The sequence below is a fragment of the Gymnogyps californianus genome, unplaced genomic scaffold, assembly GCF_018139145.2.
Source record: "Gymnogyps californianus isolate 813 unplaced genomic scaffold, ASM1813914v2 HiC_scaffold_115, whole genome shotgun sequence".
Classification (NCBI taxonomy): domain Eukaryota; kingdom Metazoa; phylum Chordata; class Aves; order Accipitriformes; family Cathartidae; genus Gymnogyps; species Gymnogyps californianus.
The window spans coordinates 116,952-134,325 of NW_026113996.1; the positions used below are offsets into that span (position 1 = coordinate 116,952).

A 17,374-nucleotide genomic window follows, 5' to 3' on the forward strand; every position below is an offset into this window, starting at 1 on the left:
ATGAAGCTAGACTTCTCGCACTTGCACAGACAAGAGCCAATGGACACAAGTTGCAACATGGGAAATTCTGACTCATTATAAGGAAAACTCTTTTTCCCCACGAGGGTTGTCAGACACTGAAACAGGGGCCCAGAGAGGTTTTAGGATCTCCATCCTTGGAGATATTCAAACCTTGACTAAACAAGGCCTTGAGCAACCTGCTTTAAGTTAGCCTTGCTTTGAGCAGGGGGCTAGACCAAAGACTTCCAGAGGTCCCTTCCCACCTAAATTATTCTGTGATTCTTTTGGGATAACAAAGACATTCTTCCTTTCATAGCGTGCTAGCCTCAGAGTACAGGATTGCTATAAGGGAAAAATAAAGGTTGCAGAACCACCCTAAATCTGACTTGCTCTCCCTTCCACAGACTTTGCTTTGCAGCCACAATCTTATTAAATATGACACTACAAAAAATGTTTCTAAAAGAGTAAAAATTAGTTTGCAATGGCTCTATTGAATTTACAGCAAGTGCAATTGCCTGGTCCTACAAGCTGCCAATGCAGTCACTCCAATGCATTTAAGTAACTGAAAATACCTGACTGCAGCACAGGCTGGAACTGGCCAGACATGCAGATTTCCTCTTGCTTCTGACGCAAAATGCGTTGAATGGCTGGGGGAAGGCCATGAGGGTTGCGTGAGAAGATGAGGGAGTAGCCATCATCACAGGAGCCGTCCTCTTTCAGACTACGGCAGGCATAGGTAATAGCATAGTTATCATAGTCGGTGTCAATCACCCAGTAGTTGTCCCCTGAAACATCACATCAGATGTGTTTGTCATGGTGGAAAACAGAGCAAAGGCATGCATGTGCTATTCTAGCAGATGGAGATTTTACTATAATACATGGCAGGGACATCTTCCCAAAGGACAGAAGGTCACCTCTAATTGTTTAGCTTATGTCTACACTGTGAGGTGAAGAATGGGGCAAACATGGTGTGCCCCGAATCCACCATGTTTCCCATCATGTTGTTATAGCACATGGCAAAAGTGCCAATGATGGGTGACTCCCTATGGGCTGAGCTTGGCCCCGTTGCTGTCTGGTCTCTACCACACAGACAAGAGTACAGCCCACACCAAGGCATCAAACACATCCATGTTTTCTCTGTCAGAGAGCTCCAGAGCTTGGATTGAAGCACAGGCCTGAGGGTTACAAGGTGGATGATGGGAAAGTGTGATCTTGAGAACAGGCTCGATTTCATTGAGATGACAGAAATAGCCATGAAGTTCTTAACACAAAGGCTGGGTATCTCTACAAGATAGACTCTTGTTCAGCCAAGATTTGAACTTAGTGCATTTTCACATTTGGTTTCTGTGACTAAAGGTGTTAGCTGGACCACATGTCTTTGGGTTTTAGATGACAAAATCTCTTTATATTTCCTGTCTAGGTGGGTGTATTGAGACAAAGGGCAAGCAGATCATATTTCTTATATGAATAGTCTCAGTAAAAGATGGCTTCTGTTTTCCAGTCTTGTTCTTCAGCTGAGTACATTTTAGTGTAGTTTATCTGCCAGTACGGAAGGAATATATTTTGTCATGCACTAACAAGTTGAAACCCAACTGCCCAACTTCCAGAATTAGTCTCTCTGGCAACCCAACAGCTGTGGGGGATTTAAAAAGGAATTACAGCATATGAAGGCTGCATAAATGAGGTGTGGCACAAGGAATTTCTGTGAGAGGGACTTAAGGTAGTGCTGCAAACTTCTGCCATGCCTGACATGATCAGTGCCTTGTTGATGGGATGAAGATTTGGATTAATGTGTCATGTCCCACCAGTTATGAGGAATTCAGGGAGTCCAGGAAGAATTGCTTCCCTAGGTTCAGCACAGTGCTCAGCTGTACAAAGCCTATTTGCAATGTCAGCTATCTCTAAGCTGTGTCTTCCTTGTTAACTAAATTGGTGGACAGGTAGGGTCCCTGGGGATTTTCTGGATCCTACTCCTTCTGTGGAGATAAAAAGCTTCCTGGGGAATTTCTGAATTCTACCCCTTCTGTGGAGATAAAAACCTTGGAAAAAGCTTCCCCCTCCAAGGATGCTTTGTCTCCATTTGGAACAATTTGAGCTCAGCTGTTTTGACTGCTCATATACTGAAATACACAAGTTTGGGTAACCACAAACTATAGACTGACCCCAGGGGGATGAAGAAATTCACTCACCACCACTGGACAGGTAGCTAGCCAGGCCCTGGTATGTCATATACATTTTTGCTGGACTGGTTGGGTCAGGTACTGTATACTGAGCAGCCATATCAGCACAAATCACCCAGAACCTGTAATGACATCCATTGAGATCCTGCATGATTTCTGAAGAGGCCATTCAGAAATACACAACTATCATTTGAGTATTCTTCCCACATACATTGTATGCCATATCTGTTCAGCTTCATTTCGCCTTGTCTCAAAATATCCTAGAGTGCTTTGCTATTAAACCTAAGGTTCAGGGCAGCCTGCTTTACTCCATTACTCACCCAGTTAAATATTTTGGTTAAACACTGAATAGCAGCAGAGTTAGTATTAGCCTGTCTCTGTTTTTCTTCTCTATCTATACCCAGAAAACCACTTAATCCCTTCACATGTTGTAATCCCTTATAGTAGCCATCACCAAGGGACTTCCATCTGTCTATTCAGGTCTCACAAAAGTATCCAAGAGCTAACTGACTATTTTCCAAAGAAGTCTAAACAATATCACATTGAAAGATCCACTAATGTAACACTCATTTACACTCATTTCCTTCCCTCAAACCTGTTGAGCTACTCACCTTCTCACAGGCTACACTGGCTCCCCTCTTTTTATTCCAATTTATTTGTTTTACCAGTCTATCATTAAAGATTTTACTTTATCATTGAATTGGCAATTATACAACAGTTTTATCATGGGCCTAGACCAGAACTAGACTGAGAACTAATCCAGGACTCAATCACCTTTGGCCTCTAAGGTATTAATTTTATTGAGCTTGTCTTCTTGATAACAGCAACTCAGTCATGTTGTGCACTCAGGATAAATCACCATTGACACCATCTCTTTAGTATATCATGTCATCAGCCAGAGTTAGAAGTTAGGCACACACTTACCCAAAAAGCTTCACTCGGCCTTTGGAAGATGCTGTCATTGTGCCATCTTCCTCAACACTGTATTCAGCAGAGATATTGTCCTGAAGAAAAAGACCTTCTGGATCCTTCTTGGCTAGGGCATACCATTTCCCTGCATACTGAAATGAAAGATTATTGTTGTGGTGGGTTGACCTTGGCTGGACTCCAGGTGCTCACCAAGCTGCTCTATCACTCCCCCTCCTCAACTGGACAGGGGGAGAAAATATGACGAAAGGCTCGTGGGTCAAGATAAGGACAGGGAGAGATCACTCACCAGTTACCATCACGGGCAAAACAGACTCGACTTGGGGAAATTAATTTAATTTATTACCAATCAAATCAGAGTAGGATAATGAGAAATAAAACCAAATCTTAAAAACACCTTCCCCCCACCCCTCCCTTCTTCCCAGACTCAGCTTTGCTCCCAATTTTCTCTACCTCCTCCCCCTGAACAGCACAGGGGGACGGGGAATGGGGGTTGTGGTCAGTTCGTCACATGCTGTTTCTGCCGCTCCTTCCTCCTCACACTCCTCCCCTGCTCCAGAGTGGGGTCCCTCCTCCCACGGGAGACTGTTCTCCACAAACTTCTCCAATGTGGGTCCTTCCCACAGGCTGCGGTTCTTCACAAACTGCTCCAGCATGGGTCCCTTCCCCGGGGTGCAGTCCTTCAGGAACACACTGCTCCAGCATGGGTCCCCCACGGGGACACAAGTCCTGCCAGAAGACCTGCTCCAGCGTGGGCTCCTCTCTCTCCACGGGGCCACAGGTCCTGCCAGGAGCCTGCTCCAGCATGGGCTCTCCACAGGGTCACAGCCTCCTTTGGGCGCATCTACCTGCTCCAGCATGGGGTCCTCCATGGGCTGCAGGTGGATATCTGCTCCACCGTTTACCTCCATGGGCTGCAGGGAGACAACCTGCGTCACCGTGGTCTTCACCAGGGGCTGCAGGGGAATCTCTGCTCCGGTGCCTGGAGCACCTCCTCCCCCTCCTTCTTCACTGACCTTGGTGTCTGCAGAGCTGTTCCTCTCACATATTCTCACTCCTCTCTTCCAGCTGCTGCTGTGCAGCAGTTTTTTCCCCTTCTTCAATGTGTTATCACAGAGGGTCTACCACTGTCACTGATTGACTCAGCTTTGGCCAGCAGCAGGTCCATCTTGGAGCCAGCTGGAACTTGCTATGTCTAACATGGGGACGGCTTCTGGTGTCTTCACACAGAAGCCACCCCTGCAGCCCCTCCACTACCAAAACCTGGCCACGCAAACCCAATACAATTGTCTGAATTAATCACCACTGCAAGACTAGCCACTGCCTGGCCTATGGTAAAAGTCTGAGTTTGGGTGGGTATGTACCACACAGGTTCTGCTATACAGTTCAACACACTCATCTGTATGCTCTTTTGTGAGGCATTAAAAGAAATAGTTCTAGGAAGTCTGAATTTCTGTATGCATTTACTCTTTAGCACTTGAGACATTGATGGAGTGGTGTCCCAACACTGTAATCTTCTCTGAAATGCCATCCTGAAATGCTTTACCCATAACTCAGGATTTACTGCTGTGAATCATTTCAGGTATTCTCTATTCCCATTTAGACCTTGGTTTCTTTGTGAAGGATGTCAATAAGGAGACCAAATCATAGCCACAAAGCCATTATCAAACTGGCTGGAGCCACTAGCCAGTTTCTCCTGTTGTGGCTGACAGGCTAAAGTCAAGCTTTTGCTCATGATCTCTGATGGTGTAAAGTGTCTATACAGAGAAGCAGAAAATGCTAACTATGCCCATGACAAAGAAAGAGTGTGTTAGGGTGACTAGCAATAGGGGGAACTGAAATGAAATTAAGAATAAAAAAATTCCTAGAAAAAAGTGACCTTGAAAATTTAAAACGAATATGTGCTGAAATCAAAATAGGGTACAAGCAAGTGATTGCATGACTGGGTGTGCCTCAAAAATTACCTGTAACAGTAGACATAATGGGGGAAGCAGAACGTAGCTCTGATCAACTCAACTTTTCAGTTAAAGTGATGAAATCTGTCTGGGAAGTTACATGCTGTCCCGGTTTTGGCTGGGACAGAGTTAATTTTCTTCTTAGTAGCTGGTACAGTGCTGGGTTTTGGATTTAGTGTGAGAATAATGTTGATAACACCCTGATGTTTTAGTTGTTGCTAAGTAGCGCTTATCTTAAGCCAAGGATTGTTCAGTGTCCCATGCTCTGCCAGCAAGCAGGTGTGCAAGAAGCTGGGAGGGGACACAGCCAGGACAGCTGACCTGAACTAGCCAAAGGGATATTCCATACCATAGAATGTCATGCCCAGTATCTAAGCAGGGGGGAGTTGGCCGGGAGGCACGGATTGCTGCTCTGGCATCGGTCAGCGGGTGGTGAGCAATTGCATTGTGCATCACTGGGGTTTTTTTTCCCCTCCTTTTTTTTCCCTCTTCTTTTTTTTGTTATATTCCTTTTCATTACTATTATTATTATTATTATTATTATATTTCATTATTATTATTGTTAGTATTATATTTCACTTTAGTTATTAAACTGTTCTTATCTCAACCCACGAGTTTTACCTTCTTTCCCGATTCTCCTCCCCATCCTGCTGGGAGTGGGGGGGGAGTGAGGGAGCAGCTGCGTGGTGCTTAGCTGCTGACTGGGGTTAAACCACAACACATGCTTAAGGAAGATTGAGATGATGATAGAATTTGTAACTTCCGAATACATGAAGCTAAGAATAACACTGCTTTATCAAAACACTGGAGTTCTCAAAGCATTCTCCCCAGAAATGTGTTTGTTTTCAGCAAGGCCAATTTTGTAGGAAAAAAGTTCTGGAACCCCACAAATTCTGGATGTGGCTGGAAATGACACGATGGCATGTTCTGTAGACAACCAGTCCAAACAGGTACTGGCACACCATTCTGGACCATTCCAAAACAAAGTTAGCCCTGGTTTTCTGTTCAGAGGCAGAGAAATAATTTAGAACTTAGTCTTTGTTTAGGATACCCAGCTTAGTTAAAAATTTGTGTTGACCTGACTCCCAAGAATGGACAGCAGTGGATGTAAGTCCTCCAGGGTACTTGTTTGACCTTTCCTTCTATTGATAATCTAAAAAGTGTTCCATTCATGGATTCCCCAAAACTGAGAGCCAATCTGAACTTGAGCTAATAGAAGATTATGTCAAATATAATAGTCTAGCATCCCCAACATTTCTGTGGTCAGTGTTACCATAACATCCATCAGGTTAAACACTAGCAAAAAGAGCGAACTGCAGAAACAGTGTTCCAGAGACAATATATTTAAAAATATAACATTCTAGTGACAAAGTTTAGATTAATACATCCTATACACTGGAAAACCAGTTTATACAGTATAGCTTCTCCTGGTATATTGTGTTTAGTAGATGAAGTAGTCATAATTACCCTCTTTGGATCAAAATTGTCTTTCACAGAGAAAGACTCCACTGTACAGGTCTGAGCTAGGCTATATTCAACAGTGGAGAAGAGCAATGCCAGGAAAACATACTGTGCATATTTCATCCTGCAAGACAAAAGCAAACATGCAGAGTCTTATTTCTTGTATGGATAGCTAGTGCTGTACCTACAAATACATTCCCCCCATTTTTAAAACTAGTTTCATTCCATGCTGAGTACAGTACTATTTCACTGAGAAACCTGAATCAATGCTATGCCCGAATCCAGCCAGATCTGTATCCCTGACCACCAACAGCAATTATTTTGCCAGAGTATTTTGCTTTCCATTAGCAATAGTGCAGTTCACATAATTTTTACATTATAAATTGAGACAGACTCTGGATAAGGTTGATAAGAGTTGATAAAATTAGAAATTAATTGAATTTTTGTTTTGACAACAAAAAAAATGTTCTGATGAGCTCTGGCAAAACCTTGTTGGTTGGAAATACATAGTTTCTAAATTTTTCATGGTGCTTATCCACTTTGCTTTAAAACTGGCAAAACTGTGTTCTTTATGTTCAGTTTTCATGACCTAATCAGGCATTTCCTGGCTGTCTGCTCTAACGACAAAATACATTTTAACAATAGTCTCATTTAGATAATTTCCTCTACAAATTTAACAGATGATATTCAGTCTCTGGAGGCTTGATCTGCCATTATAACACAGCCGCAAGCTGGCCAAGGTTGTATTTATCTCCTAGTCTATGCCAGCTCACCCATATTCCAATATGCTTGGTCTCAACACTTTGGGAGAAGAGAGCACCTACCTAGACACTCTTGCAGAATATTTATGCCTGAATATCTGTTCTGATGCCAAGTTAAAACAAAAATATTTAAAACTGAGCTGAGCTACCAACCCTGGACTTCCAAACTCCCAAGCAGCTATTCTGTTCCCAACTGCAGCCACAAGCTTCAGTTTTCTGTTTTAGGAGATGCTAACCTGATTCTTCTCTGCTGAATATTGACCTACCTGTTGGGACAGAGATGCTGGAGGTCACTGAGACTACTCTGCTACAGTCTTTGGGCTGTAGTCAGCAGGAGAGTTTCGTGTGAATTGCCCTCCATCTGCCTTTAAATAATGGGTCTGCAAAGTTTCTAATTGGTTATTTTTGCTCATGTGCCTGAATAAAACACTTAATCTTGGATAATCCATTATGTAAAAAACAACAGTAATCCCCATACTGGTGTGTCTGACTGCTATACTAATACAAACACAGCTTTTGCATAATGGAAAAAGCAGCCCAGAAAGCTAATAAGCCTGCTGAAGTGCCTGTACCACACTCCTGACTCATTCAATTCTTCCTGATCCTTACACATGTTAATCAGAAACTCATGGACCAGACATATGCATCCGCATAGGCATGTTTTCACATTTGCTCATTTGCCTTGGGTAGATCTAGCATGAGCGCTTCCAATACTTGCGTCATCAAATTAAGGTGATCCTCCTGCAAGATCTGATAGATGTTACACATTATCTGCTGAATGAAAAACAAGATTTTGCCTCCAAGTCCACATCAAAACCTTGGAGACCCAAGTTCCCCTATGCATCAAAACTTCTCCATACACATTCTTCCCAGGTTGTCTCATCAACATTTCCAGTTGCACAAATGCTATAGCATCCCCAGATGTTCCTGCTAGAACCCTTCCATGCAGGTACAATAAAGCACAAATTAATAGGAAGCCAGAAAACACTTGAAAAAGCTTTTTGGTAGTGAATTGTATCCACCTTCCTTATTTAATTTCTTTGACTGTCCAGAGAATTTCTCTTCTGCACAGGCTATCCACGTACCCAGACTTTTTCTACCCAGAAATTCTTACCTGGGTATAAGTTAAAAATGCAGGAAATTTGTCCAGGACTTGCCAGCTTTGACAGTTACTTGTCCAACCGGGCCGCTGGGCATCCAGAAGTCTTGGACATATCCATTAGGCATGACTCTACAGTTCCTACAGAGTAAATCTAAGGAGTCCTGAACCTTTTGGTACTGCTTCAGCAGTCTGGGCATTCACAGTAAGTCTGAAGCTTTCCGAACATGTTGGACTTCCTGCAATCACTTGTCTAGGAACTCTGGAACAGAAACATGCAACCTCTCCCCATATGTGTAATGTGTTGCTTTCCAGACAATTTGTTTAGGATTGCCCATTATATGGGAAAGACAATGTTTGCTGCCAGGGGAAAATCTTATTTGAGCTGCCTCTGTGCAGATTCCACCTACTTTTTAGAGGCACTGATATTCTGCATGTGCATGTCTGGGGGAAGGACTTAGTGTAATCTGTTCTTCCAAGTGTTCAGAGTAAAACTGTCTTTTGGTGGTTGTTTTGCATGCAAACCCCTCACAAACAACGCCCTAAGTAAAAAGGCAGAAGCTTGCTGAGCACAGAATTGCTGCTCCCCTCTCACTCCAAAAGGCATTGGCCCATTGGTCACGAGAGCTGGCTTGAACAGTACTTATTTGCACAGGATGTTCCAGGAACAAAGCTCTCTGAGGTATCAGAGCTGCAGGGGAGAAGTTACACATGGGGGAGACAGATGGGTTTGCTCATTGTAGGGATACTAAGAGCCTAGAATAGGAGCCCTTTGGAATTTTAATGTAGGGATTTTTTAAATTTTTTTTTTTTTTAAATCAGCCACATCAAAAAGTAAGTACCCTTGTGGCTACTTCCTACACCTCAGGATCTACATTTCCATAGAGCTCAGTGTACTCAGTAAGTGGGTGTCTTTGGGGAAGATGGAGCACTTTAGTGCTGTCCAGCATTATACTGCTGGCCCAGGAAGATTTTTTGGGAAATACCAGAGGTCCCTTAAGAGAGAGCTCCACTCCCAAAGCAATGGCCCCTTCTCCCTGCGCATTTTGGATGGTCTTATCTGGGGATACCAAGACCTGGAAGTATAGGGAGATAAAATATGCTCAGCTGCCATGATCAGTTCCTGGGTGCTCCATGCCCTGGGCAATGTGGATCTACCTTGTCCTGCTTGAACCCTTGGCCTGTTTTTCTAGAATGATGCCAAACGGCCATTCTCTGAGATGAGATCCAGAGATCAGCAGGGTGCTGAAGGGATTGCACAAGGCTGACAGCTTTCCACACTGAGCGTCAAGATAACAAGCTCTCTTAATTCAGGCACAACTTGTCCTCATGTACACACTATACCAGCTACCTGTTTGGCTTCCCTGGGCAGCATCCCCTTTCCTCGCATTTCTCACCAACAGCATTTACTTTGTTTAGGAGTGAAAGGAAAACCAACTAAAGGCCCATTTAATTTCTTTTACATTGTTCTTTAAATGGCCAAATAATGTAAAGTGCTTTTTGAGGTCTGGATGCCCCTCAACTTTTCAAAGGATTCTCACCTGAAACAGAATTCAAGTGCAAAATGGTTCCTTTCCAACACAAACTGAATGGTGATTTGAGAGAGGCTGAGTTGCAGCATTTTCTGTAAATTAGAAAGGCTCTAAAACACTTATCACTTAGTCTGTTTTCAACAAAACAGCTTAGTTTAGGTCCCTGTGAAACATAGGTGACACTTGAAGCCACACTTAGGTGACTAGTTAATCTCAAAGGGATTATACACATGCTAATAATAGCTAATTACAGCACAAGATTTTGGTTGGTGGCCATAACATCTGTCACTGCATGATTTGCTGTTTGCAGCAAGAAGGAAAAAAAATTGCACTAGCCCTTCAGTTTCACAGTATTATGGTAGTTCATGTTGGTCTTAGAAAAAAAGAGGATTCTAGAAAAACATCAAAGTATATTTCTGAATCAGTTAAAACTGATGTAACATGAAATGACCCTTCCAAAAACAAAGGGGTGCAGGATGAGCTGGCTAAAGAAGAGAAGGGCCAAGGGCCCTTTCCAGGCCTGTCCATCATGATGCATGTCTTCAGATCAAGACTGAGACTGACTGTTTTTTTTCTGAAAAAGGTGGTCTGAACAAACAAAACATATGTTCCATTTACTGGACTCAGCACAGGTGTAATCAGTAGATTTAACAGTCTGCAGTAAAACATATATTCAGACAAGATGCTTTAGTGATACATTCTGCCCTGTCCTATGAGACATAGGAAAAGGAATTTTGGTCTTGGAATAAGCATTGGGTAAGCTGCTCTGGGATTTACTGCAATTGCTCTGCCAGCTTAGATCTAGCAATCTGTGCTAGCTCAGCAACAGATGGAACATTGTGAGAGCTCTAAATAGCCTCTCCCATCTGGCATTAAATTCCCTGCTGTTCAGCTAGCAATCAAATGGTGTGCTTATTTACTAGGGTTCTTGAGAACAACTAAATGTAGATGCATTTTGAGTTGCCTTTTTGACAAATGGAGCAGTTATTTTTCATTAAGTAGAGAGGATTTCCTGCTCTAGCTTTATGTCTAATTGATATTCTTAACAAAGCAGAGCTTCCTTACAGAGTATCTGTAGTGGGTTAACCTTGGCTAAGGGCCAGACACCCACCCAGCTGCTCGCTCCCTGTCCTCAGCAGGACAGGGGGAGAAAATAAAATGAAAAAAAAAAGGCTCATGGATTGAGATAAAGACAGGGAGATCACTTACCAATTACCATCACAGGCAAAACAGATCCGACTTGGGGAAAATTTAATTTATTGCCAATTAAAATAGATTCAGGTAGTGAGAAACAAAGACAAACATTAAAACACCTTTCTTTCCCCCTCTCTCAGGCTCAACTTCATTCCTTCATTCCTGATTCCTCTACCCCCCACCTCAAAGCAGTGCAGGGGGAGATGGGAGGGCATAGTCAGTACATAATGGTTCTTCTCTGCCACTCCTTCCCTCTCACGCTTTTCCCCTGCTCTCCCATGGGCTGCAGGCCTTCAGGAAAAAAAAATCTGTTCCAATGTGGGCTCTTCCATGGGCTGCAGTTCCTATCAGGAAAGCTCTGTTCTGGTATGGGTTCTCCACGGGCCACAGTTCCTTCAGGAAATATTCATCTGCACCGGCATGGGTCCTCCACAGGCTGCAGTGAATATCTGCTCTGGCACCATGGGGCACCTCCTCCACCTCCTTCTGCAACCTTGGTGTTCCCTCCTCCTCTCTCTGTCCGACGTTTTTGCACTTTCTTAAATATGTTTTCACAGAGGTGCCACCAACTTCGCTGACTGGCTGAGCTGTGGCCTGCAGTGGGGCCGTTGCTGAGCTGGCTGGAACTGGCTCTGTCCAACATGGGGGCAGCCCCTTACCTCTTCCCACAGAGGCCACCCCTGCAGCCCCTCCTGCTATCAAAACATTGCCACATACACCCAATACAGTATCATATATGCATGCCTATGTATTGGGGGACCTAGGTTCATTCCCAGATCTGCCAATGGCTGAAACATTGGCATTTTTTTCTAGTCCCTCACCAAGGCAAGAGAAATAAGGTTTTCCATTGGTGGTAGAATATATGAAGGTCATTGAAGGACATCGGTTAAGGAGTGCTCAGTTTATGTGACTTCAGCTCAGAATTGCTGATTTTTCCCATATCAAGGAAGTCATACAATATAGAAGCTTGTTCCTGTGTGATTCAAGTGTAAGGTTCTTGATTGTGTTACATCATTAGGTAAAAGCAAGTTAAATCATTGCTTTATGAATTTGAAGGTGCCATTTAAATACTTCACAGTTTTAAATGGCATAAAATGAAATGCCCCTTTCCTTTCTAAACTAAGAGAATGTCATTTTCTTGGTGTGAAGACCAAAGCCTCTTGCTCTCTTGTAAACATGACACAGCTTGAACAGAGACAGTACACACATTTCTCTGCACTTATCAAGTAAAAACAGGGAGCAGCTCAAAGCAGAGGAGTGGACAGACACAGCTACCTCTGCTAGCAAAGAGGGGACAATTCTTAACGGGAATGGTCTCTTCCATACTGTAACTACCATATACTACTAATGGAGTTTAACCCCTAGGTCACTTTCCCTAAGCTACATGGGCAAAAAGAAAGGCTCTAAAGCCCACTATTATTCTTCGCACAGCACCTGCTTCCCTTGCAATTCAAATGTTTACCAAGGAAGAGACCAGTGGCTGATACATCCATTTGCTTTGCATGGTCTCATTCCATTGCTAGCAACTTGTGGCAACCCCAAACAAGCTCTGATCCCTTTAAAAGTTGTTTGTTTGTTTGTTTTTTTTATTTTCTGGCAAATCTTCCCAGCTTTTGGAATAGAATAGACTATTTCAGTTGGAAGGGACCTACAACGATCATCTAGTCCAACTGCCTGACCACTTCAGGGCTGACCAAAAGTTAAAGCATGTTATTAAGGGCATTGGCCAAATGCCTCTTAAACACTGACAAGCACGGGGCATCGACCACCTCTCTAGGAAGCCTGTTCCAGTGTTTGACCACCCTCTTGGTAAAGAAATGCTTCCTAATGTCAAGTCTGAACCTCTCCTGAAGCAGCTTTGAACCATTCCCATGTGTCCTGTCACTGGATACCAGGGAGAAGAGATCAGCACCTCCCTCTCCACTTCCCCTCCTCAGGAAGCTGTGGAGAGCAATGAGGTCGCCCCTCAGCCTCCTTTTCTCCAAACTAGACAAGCCCAGAGTCCCTAGCTGCTCCTCATAGGACATGCCTGACGTGTTGGACATAGTGTTGGAATGGAGATGATGAGAGAGCATCAGGAGAGATGCTGGAGCTGAGTAAGGCAGCTCTGATCTGCTCCCCGTATAACAACCAGTGCAACTAAGAAAAGGCGACAGGTGATAGTAGTAGGCGACTCTCTTCTGAGAGGTACGGAGGCACCCATTTGCTGACCTGACACACTCTAGAGAGGTGTGCTGCTTACCGGGGGCTCGTATCAGGGATGTCACTGAGAGACTACTGAGCCTCGTACAGTCCACTGACTATTATCCACTGCTGTTGTTTCACATGGGCACCAGTGATACAGCCAGGAGCAGTCTGAGGAGTATCAAGAAGGATTACAGAGCCCTGGGAGCGGCAGTAAGGGACTCTGGAGCACAGGTAGTTTTTTCATGAGTCCTCCTGGTCAAAGGGAAGGGGTTTGAAAAGGACAGTCAAATCTGGAGAATCAACAAATGGTTACGGGACTGGTGCCACAGCCAGGGGTTTGGCTACTTAGACCATGGGACTCGCTTTGAGAAACCTGGTCTACTGGGGGCTGATGGGGTCCATCTGTCAGAGAAGGGGAAGAGCATCTTTGGTCATAGGCTTGCCAAGCTGATGAAGAGGGCTTTAAACTAAAGTTGCTGGGGAAGGGGAACCTCAATCCATCCCACTCCTACCACTTTGATGCCAGTGCCAGCAATAGATGCCCAGAGCCTGGAGAGGGATCACAGGTCAGCAGGAGAGCATCTGAAGAGCAGCACAAAGGAAGTCCAGCCACTCCAGCCAGTAAGTCAGCTTCATCAGGGGCCCAACTTAAATGCCTCTATGCAAATGCACGTAGCATGGGGAATAAACAAGAAGAGTTAGAGATGTGCACACGCCTGCAGGGCTATGATCTTATTGGCATCACGGAGACGTGGTGGGATGGCTCCTATGACTGGAGTGTTGGAATGGAAGGATACAGGCTCTTTAGGAAGGACAGGCAGGGGAGAGGAGGAGGCAGTGTCGCCCTCTATATGTCAATGACCAGCTGGAGTGCATGGAGCTCCGCCTGGGGATGGATGAGGAGCCGACTGAGAGCTTATGGGTCAGGATTAAAGGGAGGGCAGGGACAGGTGACATTATAGTGGGGGTCTGCTACAGGCCACCCGACCAGGAAGACCGAGCGGATGGGGCCCTCTATAGACAGATAGGAGCAGCCTCACGTTCACAAGCCCTGGTCCTCATGGGGGACTTCAACCACCCTGATATCTGTTGGAGGGACAGCACAGCAGGGCATAAGCAATCCAGGAGGTTCCTGGAATGCATTGATGACAACTTCCTTCTCCAAGTGATAGAGGAGCCAACGAGGAGAGGTGCTATGCTGGACCTTGTTCTCACCAACAAGGAGAGGTTGGCGGGAATGTGAAGCTCAAGGGCAGCCTCGGCTGCAGTGACCATGAAATGGTGGAGTTCAAGATCCTTAGGGCAGCGAGGAGGGCGCACAGCAAGCTCGCTACCCTGGACTTCAGGAGAGCAGACTTTGGCCTCTTCAGGGATCTGCTTGGTAGCGTACCATGGGATACAGCCCTGGAGGGAAGAGGGGCCCAAGAAAGCTGGTTAATATTCAAGGATCACCTCCTCCAAGCTCAGGAGCGATGCATCCCGACAAAGAGGAAGTCAGGCAAAAACGCCAGGAGGCCTGCATGGATGAACAAGGAGCTCCTGGACAAACTCAAACACAAAAAGGAAGCCTACAGAGGGTGGAAGCAAGGACAGGTAGCCTGGGAAGAATACAGAGAAATTGTCCGAGCAGCCAGGGATCAGGTTAGGAAAGCTAAAGCCCTGATAGAATTAAATCTGGCCAGGGATGTCAAGGGCAACAAGAAAAGCTTCTATAGGCACGTCAGTGATGAAAGGAAGACTAGGGAAAATGTGGGCCCTCTCCAGAAGGAAACGAGAGACCTGGTTACCTGGGACATGGAGAAGGCTGAGGTACTCAACGACTTTTTTGCCTCAGTCTTCACCGGCAAGTGCTCCAGCCACACCGCCCAAGTCACAGAAGGCAAAGGCAGGGACTGGGAGAATGAAGAACCGCCCACGGTAGGAGAAGATCAGGTTTGAGACCATCTAAGGAACCTGAACGTGCACAAATCCATGGGACCTATTGAGATGCATCCGTGGGTCCTGAAGGAACTGGCGGATGAAGTGGCTAAGCCACTATCCATCATATTTGAGAAGTCGTGGCAGTCCAGGGAAGTTCCCACTGACTGGAAAAGGGGAAACATAACCCCCATGTTTAAAAAGGGAAAAAAGGAAGACCCGGGGAACTACAGGCCAGTCGGTCCCGCCTCTGTGCCCGGCAAGATCATGGAGCAGATCCTCCTGGAAACTATGCTAAGGCACATGGAAAATAAGGAGGTGATTGGTGACAGCCAACATGGCTTCACTAAGGGCAAATCGTGCCTGACAAATTTGGTGGCCTTCTATGATGGGGTTACAGCATTGGTGGATATGGGAAGAGCAACGGATGTCATCTACCTGGACTTGTGCAAAGCATTTGACACTGTCCCGCATGACATCCTTGTCTCTAAATTGGAGAGACATGGATTTGACAGATGGACCACTCGGTGGATAAGGAATTGGCTGGATGGTTGCACTCAAAAGAGTTGCGGTCAACGGCTCGATGTCTGAGTGGAGACTAGTGATGAGTGGCGTTCCTCAGGGGTCAGTATTGGGACCGGCGCTGTTTAACATCTTTGTCGGCAACATGGACAGTGGGATTGAGTGCACCCTCAGCGAGTTTGCTGGGGACACCAAGCTGTGTGGTGCAGTCAACACGCTGGAGGGAAGGGATGCCATCCAGAGGGACCTTGACAGGCTTGAGAGGTGGGCCCGTGCGAACCTCATGAAGTTCAACAAGGCCAAGTGCAAGGTCCTGCACATGGGTTGGGGCAATCCCAAGCACAAATACAGGCTGGGCGATGAGTGGATTGAGAGCAGCCCTGAGGAGAAGGACTTGGGGGTGTTGGTTGACAAGAAGCTCAACATGACCCAGCAATGTGTGCTTGCAGCCCAGAAAGCCAACCGTATCCTGGGCTGCATCAAAAGAAGGGTGGCCAGCAGGTTGAGGGAGGTGATTCTGCCCCTCTACTCCACTCTCGTGAGACCCCACCTGGAGTACTGTGTTCAGCTCTGGGGCCCCCAACATAAGAAAGACATGGACCTGTTGGAGTGGGTCCAGAGGAGGGCCACAAAGATGATCAGAGGGCTGGAGCACCTCTCCTATGAGGACAGGCTGAGTGAGTTGGGGTTGTTCATCCTGGAGAAGAGAAGGCTCTGGGGAGACCTTATAGCAGCCTTCCAGTACCTAAAGGGGGCCTACAAGAAAGCCAAAGAGGGACTTTTTACAAGGGCATGTAGTGATAGGACAAGGGGTAATGGCTTTAAACTGAAAGAGGGTAGATTTGGATTAGATATAAGGAAGAAGTTCTTCACTGTGAGGGTGGTGAGGCACTGGAAGAGGTTGCCCAGAGAGGTTGTGGATGCCCCCTCCCTGGAAGTGTTCAAGGCCAGGTTGGATGGGGCTTTGAGCAACCTGGTCTAGTGGAAGGTGTCCCTGCCCATGGCAGGAGGGTTGGAACTAGATGATCTTTAAGGTCTCTTCCAACCCAAACCATTCTATGATTCTATGATTTCCTTATGGATTTCATTAAATCACAGGGAGTCTTTGTTTCAGCTATGCTCTGTATCATTATATACTATGGAGAAACAATAGCAGTAGGCTGGCTACCAATATTTAGTGTATTCATGGGTTAACTAATATCTTCCTTTCCATGTAAGATATAATCAATAACTTTGTAAAAGACTATTTCCTACAAATAAAGAGAGTGGTGTTAAAATTAATGGCAGGAGAATTCAGAGAGACAGGAGAGGAAAAAAATATCTGGTTATTACTTACTCTTCCATCAGGAGTACACGGTTCCCAAGTAAGGGAGAGCTTCTCCCAGCAGGACTGGCCACAAATAAAAAAATTCCTGTTGTTAAAATGAAAGTAATATTTTTAGCGTAGAAAAGTGTATTCTGCCTTAAACAGCAAAATACCTGCTGCTCTACCATGCTGTCAGGTACTCTATACACAAAGTGCAAAACAATATAGCTAGACCATTTTTAGGTAGCAGAATTGTGTGCATAATTTAGGAAGCATCAGGTGCAGTATAAAGCAATATGTGATCATGTACTGCTTGTCTATTGGACCTCTGCT

General features: G+C 45.1%; 1 protein-coding gene across 1 annotated transcript; it reads right to left on the reverse strand.

The window, feature by feature from the left end:
* Positions 1 to 540: 540 nt before the first annotated feature.
* Positions 541 to 17,104, reverse strand: LOC127027976 (purpurin-like). Its single transcript, XM_050913809.1, has 5 exons — positions 17,072 to 17,104; positions 6,530 to 6,647; positions 3,105 to 3,241; positions 2,190 to 2,302; positions 541 to 785 (listed from the first exon to the last, which is right to left on the reverse strand). The coding sequence occupies exons 1-5, from the start codon at positions 17,077 to 17,079 to the stop codon at positions 541 to 543; spliced, it is 621 nt and encodes a 206-aa protein (XP_050769766.1). The 5' UTR covers positions 17,080 to 17,104.
* Between the last annotated feature and the right edge of the window lie 270 nt (positions 17,105 to 17,374).

Excerpts from the sequence above, each read along its gene's own strand:
- LOC127027976 (XM_050913809.1), bottom strand. Across the intron at positions 2,303-3,104 it reads GGCCGAGTGAAGCTTTTTGG|GTTCTGGGTGATTTGTGCTG; the intron begins GTAAGTGTGTGC and ends ATGTCATTACAG. Across the intron at positions 786-2,189 it reads TAGCTACCTGTCCAGTGGTG|GGGACAACTACTGGGTGATT; the intron begins GTGAGTGAATTT and ends GTGATGTTTCAG.